Genomic DNA, 23,534 nt, shown 5'->3' on the forward strand with positions numbered 1-23,534 from the left:
ACTTCAGAGACACAGGAACTGAGAAGTGAGGCTAGAGACATGAATCTTGAGACTGCGCTGTGGCAGCTGCATACAAATAAGCAGCCTATACATTTGAAAGCTTGAGAAGTAAACCGGCTGTGCATTGAAAGGTAGGCATTTGGAGGTGGTAAATTTAGCCCTGACTCATCCAATGGCAATTTTGACACTTGGGTGGACTAAATTACTTTTAGGAGTTGCATCATGTTTTTACCAGATAGTTTGATTGAGCATGGTTTAACCCATTTGTGTGCCTATGGCCAGATTCTTGATCTTTCTCACTTGAAATAACTATGCAAGAATTTGCTTGTATAGAATATATAGGGCATAGATGCTCTCTGGGTCACCAAGTTCCTTTCTGTGAGAGGTATTATATCAATTAGTCTATTGCTTAAACTGACCAAATTTACTGTAAAACACTTAGAATGCCCTTTATTGCCCATAGCTGTTTCTGAAAACTAGTGACTGTTTCTTCACAGCTTCGTCCTTCAAATTAAAGCGTTCTTTTCTCTCGCTGGTGTTAACTCCTCAAGTATTTACAGAGAGCACTCTAAGCCAAGCTCTTCAGCCTTTCCTGACAGACAGGTGCCCTGTTTCCTCAGCCACATTGGCAGTCCTCCTTTGTATCATTTCGACACGAATGAAACTGAATTGTGCCCAATATTGCAGAGAGTGCTTTTACAACCGTGTTAATTCTTCCAGAAAGAGTTTGCCTGGCATGCTAGAAGTGCATTTGCTATTTTTTTCAGGCAACACATTCTCACTTGCCAATGTCCTGGGATTAAACGCTCAGTAACTTCTAGGAACAGCGGTTTTCATTTCTGTTTGCCTTGCACACAAGGCTCCTTCCACCGCTGACACTTCAGTGTTGATATTGAGGTATAGGCAAAGTCTGAAGACAGAAGGAAAAGGCTGATGGATAAAGTCAAACTTTACCTAGTTTATGCTAGGATTTTTTTTGGCACTTAAATGGAAAAAACTGAACTCTTTCCCCCCCGCAACATTTTAAAAACGCTAATGTCCTTGTTCTTAATTACCCATCGAAATACTGACGCAAAAGAGACGCATACTTTTTTCACGGGTTTCTCAGGGATTTCCGCACTAGCCGGACCAAGGGACCCCCTCTCCATCCACCGCCCCGCGCCTCGGCTGTCGCGGCCGCGGTTCCTCGCCGTGCCGTCGGCCCGCAGTTAACCCGCGGCGGCTCTGTGGCGGCGCTCAGCTCGGCTGTCACAGCAGCCCCCCGGCACGCCGCCTCTGTCGGTCCCGGCGGGGCCGGACCCGCATCCCTTGTCCCGGGGGAGCGGCATCGCCCGTCGGGCAGCCCCCGACCGCGGGGCAGGGGCGAGGGGGAGCGGGGCGAGCCCCGGGGCTGGCGGAGGCGCTCCCCGAGCCGCCGGAGGAGCGCCGGGCGGCTCCGGTTTCCGAGGCGGATTTAACCTTTGCGGCGCGGGGCGGGCAGGGCCGGGGCGAGGCGGCGCCTCGGGCACGGCGCTGGGCAGGGCTGGGCTGGGGCGCAGGGCGGCCGCCGCCGCCCGCCGCGGGGATGAGCGCCTCGGCGGCCACCGGCGTGTTCGTGCTCTCGCTCACCGCCATCCCCGTCACGTACCTCTTCAACTGCCTGGCGGCCACCGGCAGGTGAGGCGGGACGGGCCCGGCGGGGTCTGCGGGACGAGAGGGACGGGGCGGGCGGCGGAGCGGGGCCGGGTCCTGCCGGCGCCCTCTGAGGGGAGCCGAGCCGGGATGCGGAGAGCGCGGCCGCTCGCCCCGGGACGCTGTCGCTGCCCGTGGCCATCGCCCGCGGCGTGTCCCGGCCGCTCCCGCCCGCGGCCGCCCCGGGCCGGCGGTGCCGCCGAGGGCGCGGAGCAGCGCCCGCTCCGTGCCGGGACCCGCGGACTCGCCACGGACAAAATGCGGTTCCCTCTGAAAGCGAGCGGGAGAAGCGGGCAGCCCCGGGGAGCTCCCGAGCCGCGGCTGCCCGCGGGCACCCTCAGGAAATGACCCCGCGCCCTCGCTCTGCCGAAAACCGGGATCCCGGGAGAAACCGCGGGTCTGGAAAAGGAGTCTTTCCTCATGGCAAAACCCGCTTCGCTTAAAGGTCTGTGTGGTATTTTGTGATCCCACGGCCCGGGGTGTTTTGCAACTTTACTGCACAAATATTTGCTTCTTGTTTTTAGGGCTTTTCTACATCTGTTCCTTCCTCATTTTCCTCCTTCTGGCCCATAACTGAATTTTTTGTTTCTCATTGCTAGAGTAATGTCAAATTAACACATGGTGACTTACTTGATTAACTGCCAATATTTATTTCAAACTGATAGACTGCAGTGAAAAGTCACTGCAATATTAACAGCTGTAATGGTGTGAAGAAATTCATCACTGGGAAAACAGACGAGCAGAAGATTCAAAGCATAAAATAAATCAACAAGCTAGTACTGCTCAACCTGACTTAGCAAGTATGTGTGTATATTTTCTGAAATATTTGGTCTTGCAAATTCTTTGCAATAATTTTAAGTCAAGTTTCACTAAGGTCGATATTGTCACAATATAATTTGTTCATGCCCAACTTGTTTTCTTGATACAGGGTGGTACTATGTATAAAATGATGTCCCAGGTATTTTTAGCTTATGCTTCTGGACTTTACCTAATTTTCCCCTCTATTTTTTTTCCATTGCACAAGGACAAAAGTGAAGACTAGGGAGGAGAATCTTACCTTAAAGAGAGCTAAAGATAATTTACACCCTTAGATCTATGAAGCATTTTTAATATGATTTTCCTAGCCTGCATTTTCTTGGGGAAGGTGACAAATTTGTTTTGTGCCAAAGACTTTTTTTTTTGTGCTTTATGCCACTCCTACTGTTCACGCAGTAACATTATAGCTCCATCTCCAGGGAAAAGATCCTTTTGCCTGAGCCCACCTGCGCTGATCTCTGGACCCGCTCAAGTGGTCCTGCCTTGTAGGGCTGGAGAGACCTCTGGTAGCACTTCCATAACTGAACAGTAATCCCAGATCCATCAGAGGCGCCTAACACTGCTACTCCAATTCCACGGGACTGATGTGATTTATTTTTGAATTTGTAATTTCCTCAGTAGATAATTTATTGCTGAGGTTAGACAAAATGTCCCTAATGATCCTTTTTCGCCTTGAAATGCCTGTTGGTTTGATCCTCACCTTTCATTGCCCTTTAATTTTCCCATAGTTTCTGTTTATTTTATTATGAAAACTGATTTTAGTCAGACAAATCTAGATTTATGGATATGTTGTTTATCTAGTTATTTTCGTATTTTCTTTTTTTAGCTGATCACATGTGAAAAGAGAGGCGCATAAACTCTGCAAAACTATAGGATGAATACTATGGCAGACTATGCAATAAACTTTAAAAAGTATTACTTTATGAGTATGTGCATTTGAGGACAGCTGGCTGACAAAGCAAAATGCTATTTTTATTTTAATTTTTTTTTTTTTCCATACTGTTACAGTTCCTGGGTAATCGTTGCAGTCGGATTGCTGGTTCTGGTTCTTATTGCTCTGTTGGCTCGTCTCCTTGTCAAGAGAAAGCCACCCAAAGACCCGCTGTTTTATGGTATGTGCTGGTAAAGCTGAATGTCCTGGCTCACTCACAGCTTTGCTCTAGGCTGCTGTGGCTCATGCACTTTGCCTTGCTCACCTGCAAAAATGACAAGTTGGTTTTTTCTTCTCTGCCTCCTTTCTGTTGTCTTTTCTCCTTTCCAAGTGATGACCACAGTCAAGGCTATAAACTTCATGTGCCCAAGATTTTTGAAAGCGCTTGCTGCCGACACTGACTTTCCATGGAGGCTGTGCCTACAGCTCTACAGAATGTCACATTCCTCAGGACAGCTTCCGAAGAGCTGTGCTGACCAACCACTAATTAAAAAATCCTGAGCTATATGGGAAAATCATATAGTGTGTTAAATATCTGTGACCTCAAAGTTCAATATCCAGTTCAATAGATCTCTGCCTGACAATTTATTGGACCGTGAAGCAACTGTGTGATTCCAAGTATTTATTAATTCATTTCCCCCCCCTTTTTCTTATTACAGTTTATGCTGTATTTGCCTTTACCAGTGTAGTGAATCTAATAATTGGACTGGAACAGGATGGAATTATTGATGGATTCATGACTCATTACTTGAGAGAGGTAAATAATAGTTTGGCTTACAAATGAAAATAAAATCTTCACTATAAATAACTTGGTGTAGTATTTGTCACAGAAAAATAGCCACTTACACATTCAAAACGGTCTTGAATTTTGTAGTTGACCTGCTTTGTTATTGTTATGGATAAAACCCTCATTGACTTGCAATCTACTGACTCATTTGGGAGAAATAATGTAGCTTTCAAGCTCCAACTTCAGTAACACTGTTCTGTGTTAACTTCTATGGGAATTGAAGGGACTGCACATGATTGGAGAAAACCACAGATAGCACTCAGGAGTGGATTAATTACCACACCAAAATGTGTTACCGAGAAGAAAACAAAACTGCTCCTTTATCTTTGCCTAATCACTTTACTAAAAGGAATTAGAGTTCAAAAATGATGATGCCAGATACCTAGTCAGCAGAATCTCTTGGCTGCTGAATATCAACATCCACCAAAAATAGCTCAGTAAGAGCTTGACAGGAAAGTCACTGAAGTCATTGAAAAGATTCCATGAACTTAAGTATGAAATGAGTTGGACCCTACAAGGTTATACGTCGACATCCATATATTCAGTACTGCTGTGGATCTCTAGGTTGCTAAATATATCTGTATTTGTTCTATGCTAAATCTATCTTTTTTTGGTAGTTTTTAGCACTAAGATATGAAAAAGTCACATTTTCATAATGTGGCAGAGTAATGCTGACAGTCACACATTGGAGTTTCCCCTTCCACCCTGCACCCTCTCTTGCAAACGTAGAACTCATTCAGTTACGCTGATCCTGCCTAGGTCAGCTCTGCGCTCAGAAATGTGTATTGTCAGTCAGAAGCCATACCACTGCCAGAAGGAAGGCCAGTTACACTTTTCTGAACTTGTTTCTTGCTGTTCTTTATTAATGGTTGCTCTTGCTCTAAGCACTGCATCTTCCCCCAGGGTGAGCCGTACCTGAACACCGCCTACGGCCACGTCATCTGCTACTGGGACGGCTCCGCGCACTACCTGATGTACCTGCTGATGGTGGCAGCTATTGCCTGGGAGTGAGTCTCTGATCCGGGCACGCTTCACTTGGCTTGCATCCTCGTATCATCTACAAAGGCCTTTCTTTTCCATGCAGTATTTAGATTTTTATTTCGGGGTGCTTTCATGTTGTAGGCCAAAGCAATGCTGTTAAAATTTGATTACTTTCAGGGGTTCTACCCTTGCCAAATTACCCTTCCTCTCAGCTGACTAAGCCCAGAAAATGCACGGAGATGTATCCTGTCTTCACCCCGCAGCAGAGTCTAGCACGTCTGCAGGCTTTGTGTTAGCTAAAAGCTGAAAGATGATGTGCATTAAAAGCATGTGTGAAACGATAGGAATAATGTATTGCTTAACACCATCATGATCTCTCATCCCTGTTACACAAAGTTTAAGAGCAAAAGGTTATTTCTAGATATTCTTATGCTTCTTGCTGTTGAATAAAGAGTTTGAGGGAAAAAGTAATTAAGTTCCAGAGGTAAATGTACCTGCTGGTAATAGCATCATTAACAGTATGAAATTAATTATTAATTGTTTTATTGTCTCATACAGTCAGCTTTCAGAGGAGTGACGAAACAGCAAATAACTGAGTATGCCCAAAGCCTGTACTGTCCATGTAATAACCTTGTCCCACACGAATGCAGGATTTCTCCATGACCCCTTTTCAGAGGCAACAATCCACTCCTGACTTGTGGTACAGATTTTAAAAGCCTCTACTTGCTAAAATACAACCACAGAAATGAGTATAATATTTAGGGTAGGGAATTTTTAGAAACAGTTCAATAATTATGTCTTGTTTTCTTTTGTAAACAGACAAAGCTATAGAACGATTGGTCTCTACTGGCTGGGTTCCATTATCATGAGCATCATTGTCTTTATGCCTGGAAATATTGTGGGTAAGGAAGTAATTTATATGACCAGCTTTTTCCTGTGAAACATTTTCTAAATTCAGCATTGTGCTATTTATATTTTAGTGCAGTGTTGGCTCATTTCTATAATAATATGAAAGAGGAATTTTAGGAATACCAGTAAAGAGACACAAGATATACTAAAATTTTAATATGAGGAAGAAAAGATGGAGACTGGGAAAAAACCCCAACCCTTTAAATTTACTTTGCTTTCGAGAAGAAAAAGAAAATATTGTGTTTTGATATAGCTATAAGACTTTCATCTAAGCTGGGTTTAATTCATGAGGCAGTAATGTCTCTTAGTATCATAAAAATATAAATCTTACTTTGCATAAAATTTCGAATTTCCTTAGAAGTCTGACCTTCCAGCAGCTTACAAGAGGCACCCAAATCACTTTTAAAAGTAAAATCTGGAAGTTATCCTGTTTTCAAACTAAATTTAATGTTCCTAGATGTTACCAAAACGTTGATGAGTCCAAATCCTGCAGTCAGCTTTCAGGAAGGTCACTTTGGTCCTGCTTTTTATGCCAGAGGAGGAATATTCATGGTGCAGGCTGGGGCCAGCCCAGCTCCCTCCTCTGAAGATACACTCACTACAGAAAACAGGTTTAGTGTGGCTGTCCCTTCCTCTCTCCTCTTAGAAAACCTCTCAAAAGCATTCCTGCCACCTTCCTTTCTGACACACGGAGTAGCCAGTGTCAAAGACACATTTTCCTGGTTTACCTGAGGCTGAGGAGAGCTCTCTCTCAGTTTTGTCCTCAGTACAGGCCTGTGGGACAAATCAGCACTTTGGAAAACAAATGCAGTATCAGATCTTGAAAAATGGATACATTTTCCTCCGCAGTTCTAAAAAGAATGAGTTCTCTATTTTGAAGCAGGTTCTATTGGGAGATTTGAAAGCTGTCCCATCCTATAGGATTACCCAATGCAGTGACAGATGTGGCTTCCCATCTTCTCAAAAAGTCCCTAATTCTGAAATGGCTTCCTGTCTCATAGGCTCTCTTTAACCTGGATCTCTGCTTCTGTTGGGCATGTGATTTTCAAGAGGATTTGTGTGTTAACAGTGATTTCTAATGTTTTATGTTTGTTTACATTACCATAGTTGCTTCAGGTTTGATGTTACATAGCATATTTTTAAATTCTTCTGCAACAGAGCTTACAAATTCTCATAAATCTTGTAATAATTTTTTTTTTTAACAGGCAAATATGGAGCAAAAGTGTGTCCTGCTATTTTCCTAAGTATACCATATATCTGCCTCCCCATATGGGCTGGGTTCAGAATTTATAACCAACCTTCAGTGACTCACGACACTCCAGTCAAGGTAATTCTATTGCATTTCAGTGCTGGCTACTGTGAGGGCAGCTGAAAGATGCTGGCTGGTTCTGGTGGGTTTTATAGGTCCCCTGGTGAGCATGGAATGTGCTGTGACTGTTCACTCTTACAGCAATTGCTGTCTGGCTCTGAAGACTGCAAAAATATCTATATTGCAGGACTATTTCATTATGGTAGAATAAAGAAAAAGCAAAAGAATCTCATGTCTAGAGTAAAGAGCCCATTCATAGGTGTAATTGTGTTTCTACCCTCCATCGATTCAGTTTCTGTCTGTTTCAGTTTCCTAGCTGATGAAAATATTGGCATTTACCAGTTTCATAAAGCACCAAAAAATCGTGTAGAAACACTGCAGGAAAGTACTCTTCTGAAGAGGACTTACAGATTTAATGTAATTTAATAATTTTTGTATGTCCTTTCTGTAATATTAGATTTTACAGGTGAGACACTGTACATAAATTGATAATCTGTAAAAATGTTTACTTAAAACCTTTTAGACTTTTGCCTTTGAAATAGATGGGTATTGTAATAAGATTAACTGACCCATCAAAACAATGCATTAACAGTTTATGCACTGTTTTATAAAAAAAAGTTTAAAAAGAATGCTACAGAAGTAGACATTATAGAAAATAGGTGATGGACTGATTACTTACTGAAATACAACCATGTCTGCTGGGCTTGCCACGAGATAAACTGCTTACCTAGGTTTGATATTTTAATTTATTATATATTTCAGAGATTTAGATTTAATGTTACATTTCAAAAAGAGAGTGCAGGAAAAGCTGGTGACCTGAAAATTTAACATTGCACTTCTTCATGAATACTTTCTTGGAACCTAAATTTCCTTGTCCAGAAGGTTATAGAAAAAGCCTTGATTCCTTTCACTGGGATCTCATAGCCCATCCAAGCTGTTTGTTTTTCAGAAGTTCTATTTAATCTTCACAGGTAAATTATGCTCCGTATCTGAGCAAGCCTTTGAATCTTAACTACTTATGAATTTTTCATGCCACTCTTTCAGTCCCAAATTAAGAATTGTTTCCAGGAAATAATTGTGTTTAATGCTACTAATCAGTGCACTAATCATTGTAAGTCCTGAACATATCAGTAGATCATTTGGAATGAGCTGTAAAATTTAACTTTTTTTTTAAATTGTAATTATTCAGAGTTGGCATTAAAAGATTTAGGAAAAAAAATTAACAATGGTTTTAAACATGCTACTGTTAGTATATAGGAATATACTACATGAAAGCAAGAGAAGCAAAGTGTATTCTGTTGGTCAAGGTATACGTTGCTGTAATATTATTACAAACCACTTAGGCAAAAAAAAAAATTACTGTGGAGGCAGAGGAGAGGTATTCAAGTTTTGGTTGTTTGCTAATAGAGGGGAGTGGAATGGAGCTATGCCCTCATTTGGAATCAAGCCAAGCTGTGCTGCAGTCTTTACAAAACCCAACAGATTTATCTGCAAGTATATCAGCTCAGAGAAGTTTAATATAATCTAAAATCCTTTCACAAAATTAATACACAAATTCAGATTTATACATGAATCCTGAGGGGACTGACTTCTACAGACAGCACACAAGATTATTCCAATTCCTTAAAACTGATGATGTAAGAAGCCTCTCAGAAGTAATAGAAAATAGCTTTTTCCTGGAAGTGAGAGAAATTGCAAAGCCTGCCTACCCACTTCCTTGCTGCACAAAAGAATCCCTGGGGCTGCAGAGATCTGTGCAGAGTTCAGCGTTGTTTGTAGTACACGGGAAACCCGTGGCAGGCCAGCTCTGCTTGGCCAGTGTTCTCAACATGTAATTCAGTTTAGCACGGGGTGATGGGGCTTTGCTGGGGAAAAGAAAGGTAAGGAAAAACTACTCTGCAGCTGAGGCCTGTCAGCAAAGGGCATCCTGTCTTTCAAGTTCTTGCTTCTGCTTTTTTCCTTTTTTTTTTTTTTAAGCTTTGCATTTTCATTTTGTTTGCAGGCATGCATAAAGAAAAAAGGTGTGAGTTTTCTGTACCCTGGCAATTTCACAAACGAGCACTGCACCAAAGGTTGCTTCCACTTACATTGGCATTGTCTCCAAACCCTCAAAAGCACAAAGTTCTATTGCAGCTTTGTGATTACAGAAAATACACACATGCATTTAATATTTAAAGAGGAATATTGAAATATTTGAAAAGAGGAGATTATATATCTATAAGCTTCATACACAGTCCAAAAAGGGGAAGAAAATATATCAGCTTTTCATTATCTGAGGTAGTCTACAATTGAAAATTATTTATAACCCAGCCATAAGCGACCTTTCTCTTTTATAGAAATAAATATTTGAATATAGGCATTATTTTAAGGTAATATTAAAAATACTCCTACACCAGTACTCTGAATACTGTGAAGTGACACCATACTGCCAAAACCTGGTACTTGTGTTTGAAAATCAAAGGTGTCACTTTTTTTTTTTTTCCCCTGAAGAAGATCCTTTCAAAGGAAATCAGGGGGGAAAAAAAAAAAAGTTATGAAAGGGACAGCTTGTTTCCCACAGCCTTATTTTAGTTAATCTGTAATCTAGATCTTGTAGCATTTACTCAGAAATTGTGCTTGCAACATTGGTTCTCCTGTTTCAATAACTTTATCATGAGTTTCTTGATCCTTTGTGCTTTTAACTGTGCCCCTGCATCCTAATTTTTGTTTTGCACTTTGGAGACAATTCCACAAGTGTATAACAGGAAGGAAATCAGGTTTTTCTTTCGCTGTCTGCATGCCAACAAACGGCCAATAAAAAGGAAGAGGAAATGAGTAACAAATATACATGGGGAAGTTTTCCCTCTGAACTACAGAAAGATACTCTGATGTGTTTATAATTTTGTCTGGGACTACACAATGCAGAAAGTGTAGCTCAGATTATTGCCACGGGCTTTGTAGGTTTTACTCTGTAGGCAAAAATATGCCTCGGGTTCCCCCAAACCACCTTCCCCTGGACTTGGAAATGGTCTTTGCTCTCAGTGAACCCTCCCCTCTGTCCCTGCAGCAAGGGGGATTCCTGTGCTGAGGAAAGCAGGCACAGGGGCAGAGCCTGACTTTGGAGGTGCCTCAGTGCTGTCCCAGGAATTCACAGTGTTCAGTGATAGAAGGGGGAAAGGAAGGGTTTCCACATACTCCACACACACACACATTTCATTCTCTATTTCTGCATTGCACACTAAGATACAATATTGGCTCACTGAACTCAGCAGGGGACTCAACCAGCCACAGAAAAGCTTTTATTTTATGCCAGTGATAGTCCATTAATTTTAATACTGTCACAAGCTGCTGAAAACCAGCATTCAATAATGAGATGGACCCAGTCCTTTTACAAAGCATACTAGATTCAACTTCAAACGTTTGAGACAAACCTACATTTCCAAGGCTTTTCTACATAGGGACATTCAGGAAAACAAATTATTTCCAATTACAAAAATACAATTTTGATGATGTTATGCTGCTTTAAAGCCTTAGGTGATTGCAGAGTTAGTGTTCATTTGATTTAGGTGGCTCAAAATGACACTAATCTGTATTGAAATGGCTTCAGTTGGATCCATCCATTTCTAGAATTTATTCAGATTAATTTTCCTCACTACAGCCCCTGAAGTCTGGAGTCACCTTTTTAGGTGGAAATCTTTCTGTCTCTGAAATCAATGGATAGATGTGATGTTTCATGACGTTTCACCACTCCCCCCTCTTTGCAGTGACTGATCTGGAGTTAAATACACGTGGCATGGAACCAGGATGTACGTACTAAACACATTCTGTGTTGCAGGTGGTTCAGGAAGTCCAGAAGAAAGGACTCTTAAGACGACCAATAGATTTAATGCTAGCTGCATACCTCATTCTAGCCACGGGATTTTGCATATTTAGGGGCATGGTAAGTTGAACATACTTTATAATTTAAGCCAATTTTCAGTTGAATTTTTAAATTTGAGTCCGTATGAAAAAGCATGTATATTGTGGTCAGGGAAATCCTGTAACATTTGAGTTCAAATAGGCCTTAGATATAGAAGGATAAATTATATATGCCAACTATTGGTGCTTTGCTTCTCCATTTTGTGCTGTGCCCAGCATGTTTTTCAAAAGGAGGTGTACAATCACCAGAGTAAATACCATCCCAAGAGTATGTCAACGCGACCTAAAACTGTTTTCATTGGTCTGTTGTTCCATTTTTGGCCAAGAACACAGAGACAAAACAACTAAATTAATTCTGCATTCATGTTTTTCTAGGCAGTAATGCATATTTAAAATTATATACAAAACCAAGTTAGCTTACACTGCATGAGACAGAGGAGAACATTTCCACCTAAAAGGAAAAAGAAATATTCACATTACCTGAACAACACACATTGTTTCTACTTACCAAGAGACAATTTTAAAAATGGTTGCTCTCTAAGCATAGTTGATTGAATTAAAATTTCTGAGGGAAGGAAGCAGTACTGAAAATGCTCTCAGGAGTAAGTCCAGTAGTAGGTAAATCTATTCCCTTGTCAGCTCTAATGCATTTTCTGTCTTAGGCAGAATGGAACTTGTGTATCACTCAGTGAGCACAGCTCAAATGTTTAGGCATCTCAGATAACTGCCTGCTTGCTCGATTTGTAGATTTGATCCTTTCTAGAATAATTCAAGTAGGAGGTGATGATAAATACCTAGCAACATTTTATTTACCTAGTGCAGATTGTCCTTTTGTAGTTGTGCTGCTCACATTCTTCTCTCACCTCCTGTTTCTCTTAAAACTTGCCTCTGAGAAACATATTTTTCTTCTAATTTGTCAGACTGCTTTATTTCTTATAGATCATGTTACTTCAGAGCACCACTGATACAGGTTAAATCATCTGGTTTACCTGTAATTTCACTGTGGAAAATGTTGGTCCCATGGTCTTACTTGGTTCTGCAGTCCCACTTCATTTCTCCGAGGGTTTTTGTTTTGTTGTTGTTGTTGATTTTGAGACTATGGTAATTTCCTTATATATTTCCTTCAAGGAGGAATTGCTTACAGACCTTGCTTATACATACAGAGGTCAACTGAACATCTCTGTGTAAGGTGCAGATACCATAATTTTCTGCAAAAGTCCATAAAACACACTCCATTATAGTCCACTCACCCCTGCTTCTTGGATACCCGTGTGGGAAAAGAACAGGGAAGAATATTTACTGTTTGTAAAGTTTTGCATTGTCCCCTTAGAGTTACAGAACAAATGCACATGAAATCAAGCAGTGCAAAACTTACTGTTCAGCCCTGTAGCTCAGGCATTAACAATGCCACAGGGACAGCTGCTCACATGGATTGCTAGCTCAATTTAGAGGAGAATTTTTTGTAGTAGTTTTAAGGCCTACCACAAAAAAAAAGAGAACTATTTTTGCAATCTTTCCCTGTTTATTTGGAACTTTTTCTTCCTGTGGGAATGTAAAATCCAATAATCTCTCCTTTACTACTAAAAATTACTACTTTAAGTAACACCTGTCTCCTGCATTGCTCTCCACTGCTACCTTGTCCCAGTGCAGCTCTTTTCTTGGGCTACATCTATAGCTTCCTATCCTAAAACTAGGCGCTTATCCTGAAGTTTCCAGTCTTGGAGAAATTTTCCATTGGAAAGTTCATTTGGTGAGATCAAAGGCTATTTATCAGAGCTAATCAATAGCAATTATACTTTTACAACAGCATAGCCAACTGACTAAATTCTCTTCCAGTCAAAATCCTCAAAGCAGGCTGCCAGCATTTCCTCACAAACCCACTGAGGAGGCTGCATTTCACCTTCTAATTGGTGATCACATGCATCACCTTGGCAAGCTCCAGGGTGGCTGTGCTGCAGACCATGAGTGCACCTCTAGGGCTGGTAACACGTGTCAGGTTGGTTTCAGAACAAATTGATCACTGAAGTTTTGACACTTCTCCTCAGATTGCCCTGGACTGCCCTGCTGAACTCTGCCGCCTGTACATTCAGCTGCACGAGCCCTACATAAAAGATCCTGCTGCTTATCCCAAGCTTCAGGTAAAGCACTGACCACGGACCGGTAAGGAGTGATCTGTAAACTGGGGCAAAGATGGAGCCGTGGCTTTCAGAGATGACAAGATCAATATGGGAATTATCATTCATGGCAAGTTAAAGGGTATTTTCTAGTACCATTTCTAGCTGTTGTAGGATACCAACTCCTTGTCGTGATAGGCTTAACTTAGGTTCAAACTGGTTACATGGAGCTACACATCTTAATTACTCAGGGTTCTTTTAATACAGCTCATGAAACAGATCTGCATGCTTTTTATGTTCATTTCCCTTCCTTAGAAAGGCCAAGTAGACTTTCAGTCTGGAATTATGGAGCAAGAAGGGGTGTAATAATTCTAGAGTCCTTAAGCTCACACTGCACTTCCATTCCCAGCTACACATTCCTGAAAAAGGGAACTTCATACAAAAAGCATTGCAGATGAGGGAATGTGCTTTAGGTCTGTAGCGTTTGATGTTGACATTCTTTTGTAAACCTGGCTGCTGCCTGAGGACAGGGCCCAAACAGTCAGAGGACACAGGGGTGAGGAAATGAGCAGAAAGTTTCACTGCTGGATGAGTTCTTTCACGGAAAGGGGGGACATGGATGTCTCTCACAGCTCCCAAAAGAGAGTGCAGCAGGGCCTGACAAAGGCTCCCTGTGTTGCCTGGATAAGGAGTTAAGCCAGTCCATGCTTTTTGGCATGGCCTCAAGGTAGTAAGGGGCAGAAATACATGTCCTGGATGAAGGATATGGATGGGGCAAGGAGACAACAGCCACACATATTAGGAGAGACCTTAGGGTAGCAGTTAATGGTATCCAGATGTAACAAAAAAGCCTGGGAATCATTGTTGCCAGAAGTATGGCTTTGAGTAGTCTCAACTTCTCATTAAGCAGCTGATTTTTAAATGCATCTCCCTCCCACTGCAAAGCAACTGATATTTGTGTTTGAAACGCAGATGCTGGCATACATGTTCTACTCAGTGCCATACTATGTGATTGCTCTGTATGGCCTGCTGGTGCCTGGCTGCTCCTGGATGCCTGATTTGACCCTTATTCATGCTGGAGGACTAGCTCAGGTATTTCTTTGCAAAATGTTCACTTTTAAATTACATCATCATAAGTAGTGAGCTATGGAATCAATAAGGGGCCCAGGGCTTGACCTTCCCATGCAGGTTTTGTGCTGATGTAACTCAGGTCACCTTTATCTGTAGAAGCCCCTTAATTTAAGGGAGTGAAGAATCAAATCTACTACTCTCCAATGACCACATTCTTGCTTTAGCAGGCTCATTTAAACCTTATTAAGCTCCATGCACTCTTTAGCTGGGATCATGAAGGAAGACCATCTTAAAGCTGTGACAGTCAATTCTAAAAAAACCCCAACACAACACAACAGCACAATACATTGTTTCCATAATATGTGTTGGCCAAGTAGGTAGTTTGAAATATATGAATGGAAAAAGTATCTCCTTGTCACACAAAAGGTACAGTATGAGTGGATGATGTTGAGAGAACTCAGAGAACCTCCTGGGCCACAAACCACAGTAACATCCAGTCCTGTTTGTGCTGCCAAAGGCAGAAACTGATCATATTTCTTTTACTCATTCCATCCTGGTTATCATAAATAAACAACTGTAGTTAATTACTAAATGGAGCTGATGCTTATGAGAAGACTGACCAAAACAAAACAATTCAACAGGAACTAGTAAATGACTTATGACAGACAGATGAGACACAGGGACAATTGCTTTGTTCTGTACATAGGAAATGAAATGTGTGTACTCAGAACATCCAGACAGTGCAGAAAATAAGCATGATAATCCTGCCTCAATAGTGACAACAAAGGGACACAACAATAACTGTAACTCCAATACCACTATGAGACAAACACAAACCAACACCTGGTTCCTCAGGTCTGAGATAATTATGGATAAAAACTACAATCCACTTTAACTGCCCAATAAGAAGGGTTCAGTGACATTTTCTATCTGGGAGCAGTTACCACAGAGAATAGGACTTCTTTTTTCTTCTCTCTCAGTTTACAGAGAATCTTGAACTATCATGTGATATCAAAACAGAAAGTGGCAAACATTAATGAGGAAGTTTAGAGATCAAAAGGTATAATAAATACTGTACAACTGTGTCTGGCCAAAATCTAATTAAAAAAATGAAACAAAGCAAAAAAAAAAAAAAAAAAAAAAAAAAAAACCAAAACAAAACCACAAGCTAGCTAAGTAGGCAAGGCTGTGTCAGGAACTTTCCTCTACTGACAGATTACTCAGGTTCCATAAATTGCCCAGACAATCAGGAAAAAACCCTACTACTTCAAAGATTTTTTTAACACAAGAAAAAGTATATAAGAAGTCAGAGTATGCTGATTATCACAACCCACAACCTTGCAAACTTACCAGAATGCTCAGCCTCCCACTCTGGAGGTGATTTTTTGTTGGTTTGTTGTTTTTTATTTCCTCCCCTTTTATGTTTCCTGTAGCAAATAATCACCTTTTATTTAACAGCCCTTTATACCTTTTAGATGTGTGAATGCTACACTTAGTAGCTGAAGTCTCAAACCCCTGTTTGTAGCTGTTTGTAGTTTGGCCTCAGGATGTCCATTTACACATTGGACTAACACCCAAAATTTCCCATTTCACTATTTAAAGCTCATCGTGGCACCAGCAAATGCTGTGGGCTGGCAGAAACTGATTAAGAGAACTCAGTGTTGCTGTGCACTCTTCATATTTTATCTTGCTTCAAAAAACAGTTCTTGACATTTGGGAGGGCATTTTTTTTGTTATTTTTACTTAATGCACTGCAGGATGAACCTCAGTCATCCTACAAGTGAATGGGATTTAATTGATTTGACTTCATAAACTGTGACCAACCTATTTGGGTGTTTTGTCATTTTGAGGCAAAAAACACATTTACAGGTTTTTCTACTGTCATCTTAAGTTAGAACACTTGCTTATTTGATAATTAAAACATACGTAGTTACCAAAACACCTTTTGATTCCTCTCACACACAAAGGTCCCATAAAGGTAAGTATCTGATGGTAGAAGCAGTGGGCACTGCTCCCTGGGAATGAACACTGCTCCTACAGATGGGAAACATGGAGATTTTAATTGTTTTTATTTCTATCATTATGATGTACTTTTTACAAAAACAAGTCACAAAATACCATGTGATGCATCTAAACTAAGAACCTCCAAAGTACCTACTAGCCTTTCACACAGACACACATTTACTGATTTTCAGAATTACAAATAACTCTCAGCTTGAATGACTCCATTACTAACATTCAGACTCCAAAACCAGTTGTGATCCAATAATTACTAGACTTTCTGAAGCTTCAGGAGGAGCTCTTTGAATTTCATATGAGTGAAGTACCAGGAGCTTTGATTATACAAAAGGGTCGGAACAGCCTCTGAACTTCATGAAATTGGTATTTCCCTACATGAGTGAGCTATGTGAGAAGGGATGAAGAGCCACAGCCTTGCTAGTCAAAATCAATCTGTCCCACCCACTCTCTGCAGCCCATTTCTCTGTTTTCTCAAATGTAGAAAGTTTACCTCTACTCCTGCTTAGTGTTCCATAACCAAGCCATTTTTGGTGGCTACTTTCTGCAGCGCTTCTTGTCTACCAGACCCTAAACCCAAGGAATGTATTTTTCTTTCCAGGTTACTCTCCCTCTATTTGATGGCTTTGTTAGGCTCATGAGACATTCCAAAGTGATAGTCTTTGCCTGATTTTAGTCAGTCTTAGAGAGAAGGCACAGAGTGAAGAAGGACTCCTAACCTTTTTCTCTTTTTCTGGGTCCTTCTCTGTCCTTAACCGCAGGGTAAAAAAATACTTGAAATACTGCCTACGATTAGGCAAGAAGGCAAAAAGTACTGTAAAAAGTCCAAATCCAGACTGCTTCACACAGACAAGCAGGTCAGTGAGAAGCAGGCAGGCACAGACTGCAGTTGCCAAGCTGGGCAGTGCCACGTCCAGCACCGGGCAGCTTCCAACCGCGGCAGGAACGCCTGAGGAGCAGAGCAGCCAAGGCTTCGGGGGTGATAAAGGCTGGATGATGTTGGGCATGTAAGGCTACCTTAGAAGGTGACCTGCAGCATCTCATCTGGTTGATTTCTCAGCCAAGGCTCAGGGGTTTTTTTGGAGCCTCAAAATTCTCCACTTGTAGAGGGGATCAGAAGCAGAAAGCACCAAGGAATGGCTTATTTGCTGAGAGACCCCAATCACAGCGAGGTAACACAACAAACTCAGAGTTTCTCTCACTGAGCACCAGCCTGCTGCACGCAGGCACAGAGCTCTGCAGGGACTGACAGCTCAGAATTAGGGGTTTGGTGCCAGCCTGCCTGGTACTGAAGGAAGAACAGGACTGGGCTACTGGTGAGTGAGAGAGCTGCTTTTAAGACATATCCCCTGCTCCAAGCAGGAAAAAAAAGAGGGGAAAGAAAAAGGAAGTAGCAGCAGAGAACAGTCATAGAAGAGAAACACAGGAGATTAAAGACATAACACAATTGTCACGAAGGCAAATCAAATAAATTAAAAAAAAAAAAAAAAAAAAAAGTACTTTACAGACCTAAATATCCTCCTCAGTAATGGAAGAAGAAGCCATGTGTTACAGTGCAAAACAAGTCTAATAAACAATAATTTCATTACATGGTGCATCATTAACTACTAAAAATCTTTGTAGGCCACAGACAGGACATCATGTTACTGCTTTACGGTTTTACAACAATTAATGCTCACTAATGTGCCACAACTCCTGTAAGAGACAAGACCACACAGTAAGACTTAGATACTCAGGCATCTTGGAGACTCTGGGAGTTCTGGGTCTCTCAGAAGCATCCCCTTACAGCTCCTTCTGACAAGGTTTACTATGAATTATGAGAAATTTACTGTCAACTTACTCTGATGCACAGCTGGCCACTCTTGCAGACAGGCAGACCTCACAATCCTCCAGAGAGAAGTAGCAGCTTTGCAGCTTCTTCACCCCAGACAAAGCTCTAAAACACAACCCAGAGGCTCTCAGTGTCTGGGGGAACATCAGACAGCCCAAATCTCCTGGCTGCAGCCTGCTGGCAGCTGTCTGTCCATCTGTCCAGGAGCCTGCTGCCCTGTGCTGTGAGGGCTTTGCTGCTGAGCTGCTCTGCCTGCCTGTGCTGAGAGAGCTCCCACCGCAGGAGAGCAGCAGGGATTTGAGCAAGCCCACCCAGGTACCAAAGGCAGGGCCTGCCTGAGGCAGGTGAGAACAAATGGGCTGCAAGAGACAGAGTGAATTATCCAGGCCAATGTAAAAAGGCTGCTGACAGTGTGCCCCTGAACATCTGTTTGCTGTGCAATAGCTATTTACAGGAACATGCTAAGTGGCACTCTGCTGAAGTGTGTTTGTATTTGATTTCGTTGATTGCTTTGTTTCCCGGCTCAGGTTTGCTCAACGAGCTCTCCCAATTCAGTTGAGGTGGTTGGAATCACCTGAAAACCAATTTCTGTTTCTGTTTTGATGGATGGTCTCAGCCTAACCTTTTGCTAGGGTGGTGTATTGTAAACACCTGCACTTTATTTCCCCTTCTACTTTGCTGTGACCAGAACCATGTTCCTCTTGAGGCCAGAATGACTCCTGCTGAAACCAGAACAGAGGATGTGATTTGGCCAGTGTACTCCTCTGTCTTCCTAAAATCCTGGTGTCCCAGTGCTCTCCTTATGCTCAAACTGATGTTTATCTTCTCAGATCTCCTCCACTGCTAACTAACTAAATAGTAACAAAAAAATTGGCCACAAAATAGTTAATGTGAATGAGCTGTGGCTTGAAATAGCAGGTAACAGATGGAAACAAAAGACACCAACGATCCTGACACTTCTATCTTTAAATGTTTGTTTATGCTAAAAATATGCTTCAGGCCAGCAAGCCTGTCTGTGTCTATAACCTTCATTGTATGCTCAGTCTATACTTCAGAACAGCCCCAGCCCGAAACCCAAATATTGCAGACGTTTTCTGAAATCATCAGGAGTTCTGGGATCAGAATCTGGGTTTAAGATTAAAAAATCCAAACCCAAACCAGAACTGACATAGGTTCCAAGACTTTCCTTTCTAACTTTACTCAGGGTGAGTGTCTGGCTGCTCCCACTGCTGCCTAACTCCCAACAACCCTGGCAGGCAGGTGGTGAGAGCCCTCCCCCTGACCGGGCTCTGCAGGGATGTGGCCACTTTTCTGGGGAAGGATCATGGACCCTCTAGGACAAATTATGACCCAGAAAGCCAGGGCAGAATCCTGTACCTGATGAAATGATCAGTGCCACCATATGCATAAAACAAACCTCTTACCGTGCCACTGATAACGGTTCCAGTTATGCCTTATACAGCAAGATATTAATGATTTTAGTTTAGACTGTATTTTTATACCACTGCAAAAGTATGATAATTCTGAAATAAGAATAAGGGCTGGCTTGGAAAATGTCACTGGAGATGCGGATTTGCATGCAGATTATGCCATCTTTCCAAAAATATACATCAACTTTACCTTTTTTTAATATATGTGTTATATACACACCACAGGCTCAATTTTCCCATATTGGTGCTTCTCTTCATGCTCGAACTCCTTACATCTACAGAGTCCCTGAAGAAGCAAAAGAGTTTTTCCTGATATTGAACATAATGTATGGGATTCTTCCCCAGCTGTTCGCTTACAGGTGTGTCAACAAGCCCGAGTTTTTTATGAAACCAAAAGAAGAAGAAAAAGCAGAATAGCAGAACTGTTTCCAGCTCCTGTCCTTGGCTATGTACATAACTGGGTTGGGATGTAACTGAACTGCTCAAATGGAGCCCAAACGAAGCGTGTAAGATGTGTAAAATCGCACAACTGTGTAGTCGCACGGCCTGCTTTGTTTATCCTCCTGAGAAGGGGAAAATAAAGACGACTGCCTTTAGCACCACTTCTCAACATTGTGACTTTGCGTGGCAGTGGATTGCCAGTTCCCACAGCTATTTTTAAGTAAGCTGCTTTGACAGTTTTAGAAATACTGCATGAAGTTAAATAATAATAATGATGTCAGTGTTTAGCCTCCGCACGCTGAAGAACAGCAGTGCTAGCAGTCCCTGCACAGAGCTACTGCACAACACGAAGGTCAGCATTGTGAAGCATGAAAAATTAACATACATAACTCTGTCACATGCACATGTTTTATTCGTCAAAAAGTATGTCTTGTGGGGTCAACCTTGTTAAAAATCCCAAGAAATCTTTTAAGAAGCAATCAACTCTTACGGTAAGACTCCATATACGATAAGCGAATCGTATAGCTTTGTTAATTCTCTTCAGGATTCACTCCTGCAAGCACTGCTCACCTGCTTGAAGCCGAGCAGGTGCCCACCAGGGCTTGTGGGCCGGGCACAGAGGGCTCAGGATTGCGAGCACTGGGCTCAGGCTGCTCGTGCCTTTCCAGAGAGGAGGGGTTTTGGCTGTGTCTCTGCAGCTACTTTTGCTAACGCTGCTGGCTCAGAAACAAGCAGCAGCAAACACAGCGACCTTGGTTTGGGCAGCTTATGTTTCTATTTGCAATTACAGCTATTTCTATGCCTTCTATGTGTATTTATATTAAAAGCAGTACACCTAGTGCCTTTCTCACAGATGAAACTAGCTGATAGATTTTAACTGGAAACACTTTTATTTGGGTATGTTGACTTCTTGGTGTTTTGATTGAAAGAATTTTATTTTTAAGCCTAATCAGTAACAAGGAAGCAGTTCACATGCCTGTGTGTTGCACTCTGCACGAGGGGACCTTCAGAGCACTGAGAAATTCAGGCTGTAACATTCTCCTGCTGAACACTGCCGTGCAGTTCCCAGCAGCAGTCCGAGGAGAGGCCCCAGGTTTTACACCTCCAGCCAAAGGGGCAGGTCCAAAACAACCACAGTGCACCTCAGGCAGTGCTTGTTGGCACCCAGCACCCCTGGTGCAGCTCCTCAGGCTCTGGGATCGCTCCATCCCAGTGCCTCTTCCCAGGGAAACAAACGCAGCGCTGCCGGGCTGGCTCACAAACAGGTATTTGAGCCTCTGATGTTACTTCTGATGTGTTTAAAGAAACTTTGAATACATTCAAGATGAATTTAATGACCTCCTGTTATCCAGAAAAGGCAAAGTACAGAAAAAATAAAGATCTCACCTGCACTTGTATCTATTATGGTCAACTCATGTTAACAGAATGTTTTGCTTTAATACTTGACTTACATTAATACCTCACATTATTACACGTATGAAGCCAAATATGACGCTAACTTAGTTGCTTACAACCTCAAACCTTACTCCCAATACACATTCCAATAAATTTATTCTGTAAAAACAATACAATTTTTTTGTTTCCTTTTTGTTTTGTTTTGGTGGTTTTTTTTTTTTCCTTGCGGGTTTTTTTTTTTTTTTTTAGTTTTTTACAGTAAACTCATCAACTACAAACCTTGAATACGCAAAAGATGTTCCAAGGACAAGCATAACAAGGATTGATAAAACCAGACTAAATATGTTTTCACAATAAAAGCTGGCATAAAAATAAATAAAAATCTCTATTATCACAATAGCAACAATAATGTACACAGAGTAATGGATTTGGAATGCTTACTTACTAGTCTAGTTCTATTTCCAAAAGGAAAAAAAAAGCCAGAATGACAGCATCCTTTTTTAAGCCTTTCATTATTTAAAACTGATGTTTTGTTTTGGTTTCCCATAGGGCTGTATATCACAGTAAGCTTAAAAATGGAAAGCCTCCAAATGAATGATTTCAAATTGTGTTGGCATTGGAAAAATCCTCGTATTAATCTAAAGAAACACAAAAAGACTTTCACTAACTCCACATATAGGAACTAAGTCAGATAGTGTACATTACATCATGGTTTGGAGAAGTATTAAGAGTATAACTAGCTAGGTACTTCTAATAAGGAAAGGTATTTTATTACATTATTGAACTTGGCGGTGATTTAAACTGAAGAAGAATTTTTCTTTTATGTTGTAAACTGATCAAAACCCAGGAGAGAATGGATATAGGAAAATTTAAAATTATGTTTGTATGTGGCAGATTATTGTAGCATTGTATGGCAGGGATTTATTTCTAAGATTTAGCTGTGTTTAAAAAATGCTGATTTAGAATGACATAATTTGGAGTTATGCCTTTTCTGTCTAGAAAAGGAATCTAAAACATGTTCAAGTATGCGATATCTTCATAAACCTCAGCCACTGGAAAAGGGCAACTTCATGCAACCAAACAATATGAAAATCAAAAAGTAACCCTTAGAAAAAAGGGTAAAAATGTCATTTCTGCAAACACAACAGATAGGAATGTGAATAATGTGCATACAAACTGGGATGCTGTTGATGGTACTAATGAACAGATGTGGTGACTCATATCAAATCCAAGAATATTAGACAACCAAACATGTAACCTTCTTGTGTTTTCCCTTAATATTCAGCAGTCATTATGTTGGTTAAGTCTGAAAGAGAAAGAGAAAAAAGTAACATTTAATGTAAGAAATAACATCCTGCATCAAACTTGATACAACCGATGTCGTATTTCCACACTTCCACGACACAGGTACAAGTAATCACAGGTACAAGTAACCACCTGGTCTGTTCAAACAATTTTTTTTCTAGAGAAAACTGCTTTGTTACATCAACAAAACATATCACTACAAAATAGCAATGAGCCCGGTTTTAAAGTAAACATTTAGGGCTGTATTCAATAAGCAGCTCCAGTGATGTATGTGGTTTTTTTCCCCCAATCACTCCATTACAAACCTTGTAGCACACTTCAGGCACAACCAAAATTTTTCTTCCACTGCACTAAATCATTGATGGGCTTCAGGAGGAGCTCAGGTACTGCTGCATTCCTGGGTGTCCAGCCACAAGAACACCCTCTTGTTCAAATACACGAAAGCTTAGCAAGCATGAGCAAAGATAAACATTTTCATTGCTAAGGGATCCAAATGCTGCTTCTGAAAAGGAAACAGTTTGGCTCCAGTTCGCTGTAAGGTGATGACAGAAAAGGAAGGAACTCTCACTTCCACGGCTGAGTCAAGGTCAGCTCTTGCTTTCCCTGACATTAGCGAGATCAGGATCAGAC

At 41.4% G+C, this 23,534-nt stretch overlaps 2 protein-coding genes across 5 annotated transcripts in view; one reads left to right on the forward strand and one right to left on the reverse strand.

Annotated features, from left to right (window-relative positions):
• The first annotated feature begins 1,474 nt into the window (after positions 1 to 1,474).
• TM6SF1 (transmembrane 6 superfamily member 1) lies at positions 1,475 to 22,059 on the forward strand. 4 transcript variants are annotated; one of them, XM_040077669.2, is made up of 10 exons: positions 1,475 to 1,656; positions 3,496 to 3,599; positions 4,078 to 4,175; positions 5,109 to 5,212; positions 6,006 to 6,088; positions 7,301 to 7,422; positions 11,219 to 11,323; positions 13,347 to 13,439; positions 14,388 to 14,507; positions 19,989 to 22,059. In XM_040077669.2, exons 1-10 carry the CDS (start codon positions 1,565 to 1,567, stop codon positions 20,178 to 20,180), a joined length of 1,113 nt encoding a protein of 370 aa, XP_039933603.1. In that variant the 5' UTR covers positions 1,475 to 1,564; the 3' UTR covers positions 20,181 to 22,059. The 4 variants fall into 4 exon arrangements, with proteins under 4 accessions (XP_039933603.1, XP_039933604.1, XP_039933605.1 ...); XM_040077670.1 differs by having other exon boundaries at positions 1,528 to 1,656; positions 20,109 to 22,059; XM_058422411.1 differs by lacking the exon at positions 1,475 to 1,656 and adding an exon at positions 2,015 to 2,116.
• The window catches only part of HDGFL3 (HDGF like 3), a 41,725-nt gene continuing 34,723 nt past the window's right edge, over positions 16,533 to 23,534 (reverse strand). The window contains exon 6 of the mRNA XM_040077672.2: positions 16,533 to 22,905. Coding sequence (XP_039933606.1) covers positions 22,900 to 22,905 — 6 coding nt within the window. The 3' untranslated portion in view covers positions 16,533 to 22,899. The remainder of the gene's footprint in view (positions 22,906 to 23,534) is intronic.

This window comes from Hirundo rustica, chromosome 13 (genome assembly GCF_015227805.2).
Source record: "Hirundo rustica isolate bHirRus1 chromosome 13, bHirRus1.pri.v3, whole genome shotgun sequence".
In the NCBI taxonomy this organism is placed as follows: Eukaryota; Metazoa; Chordata; class Aves; order Passeriformes; family Hirundinidae; genus Hirundo; species Hirundo rustica.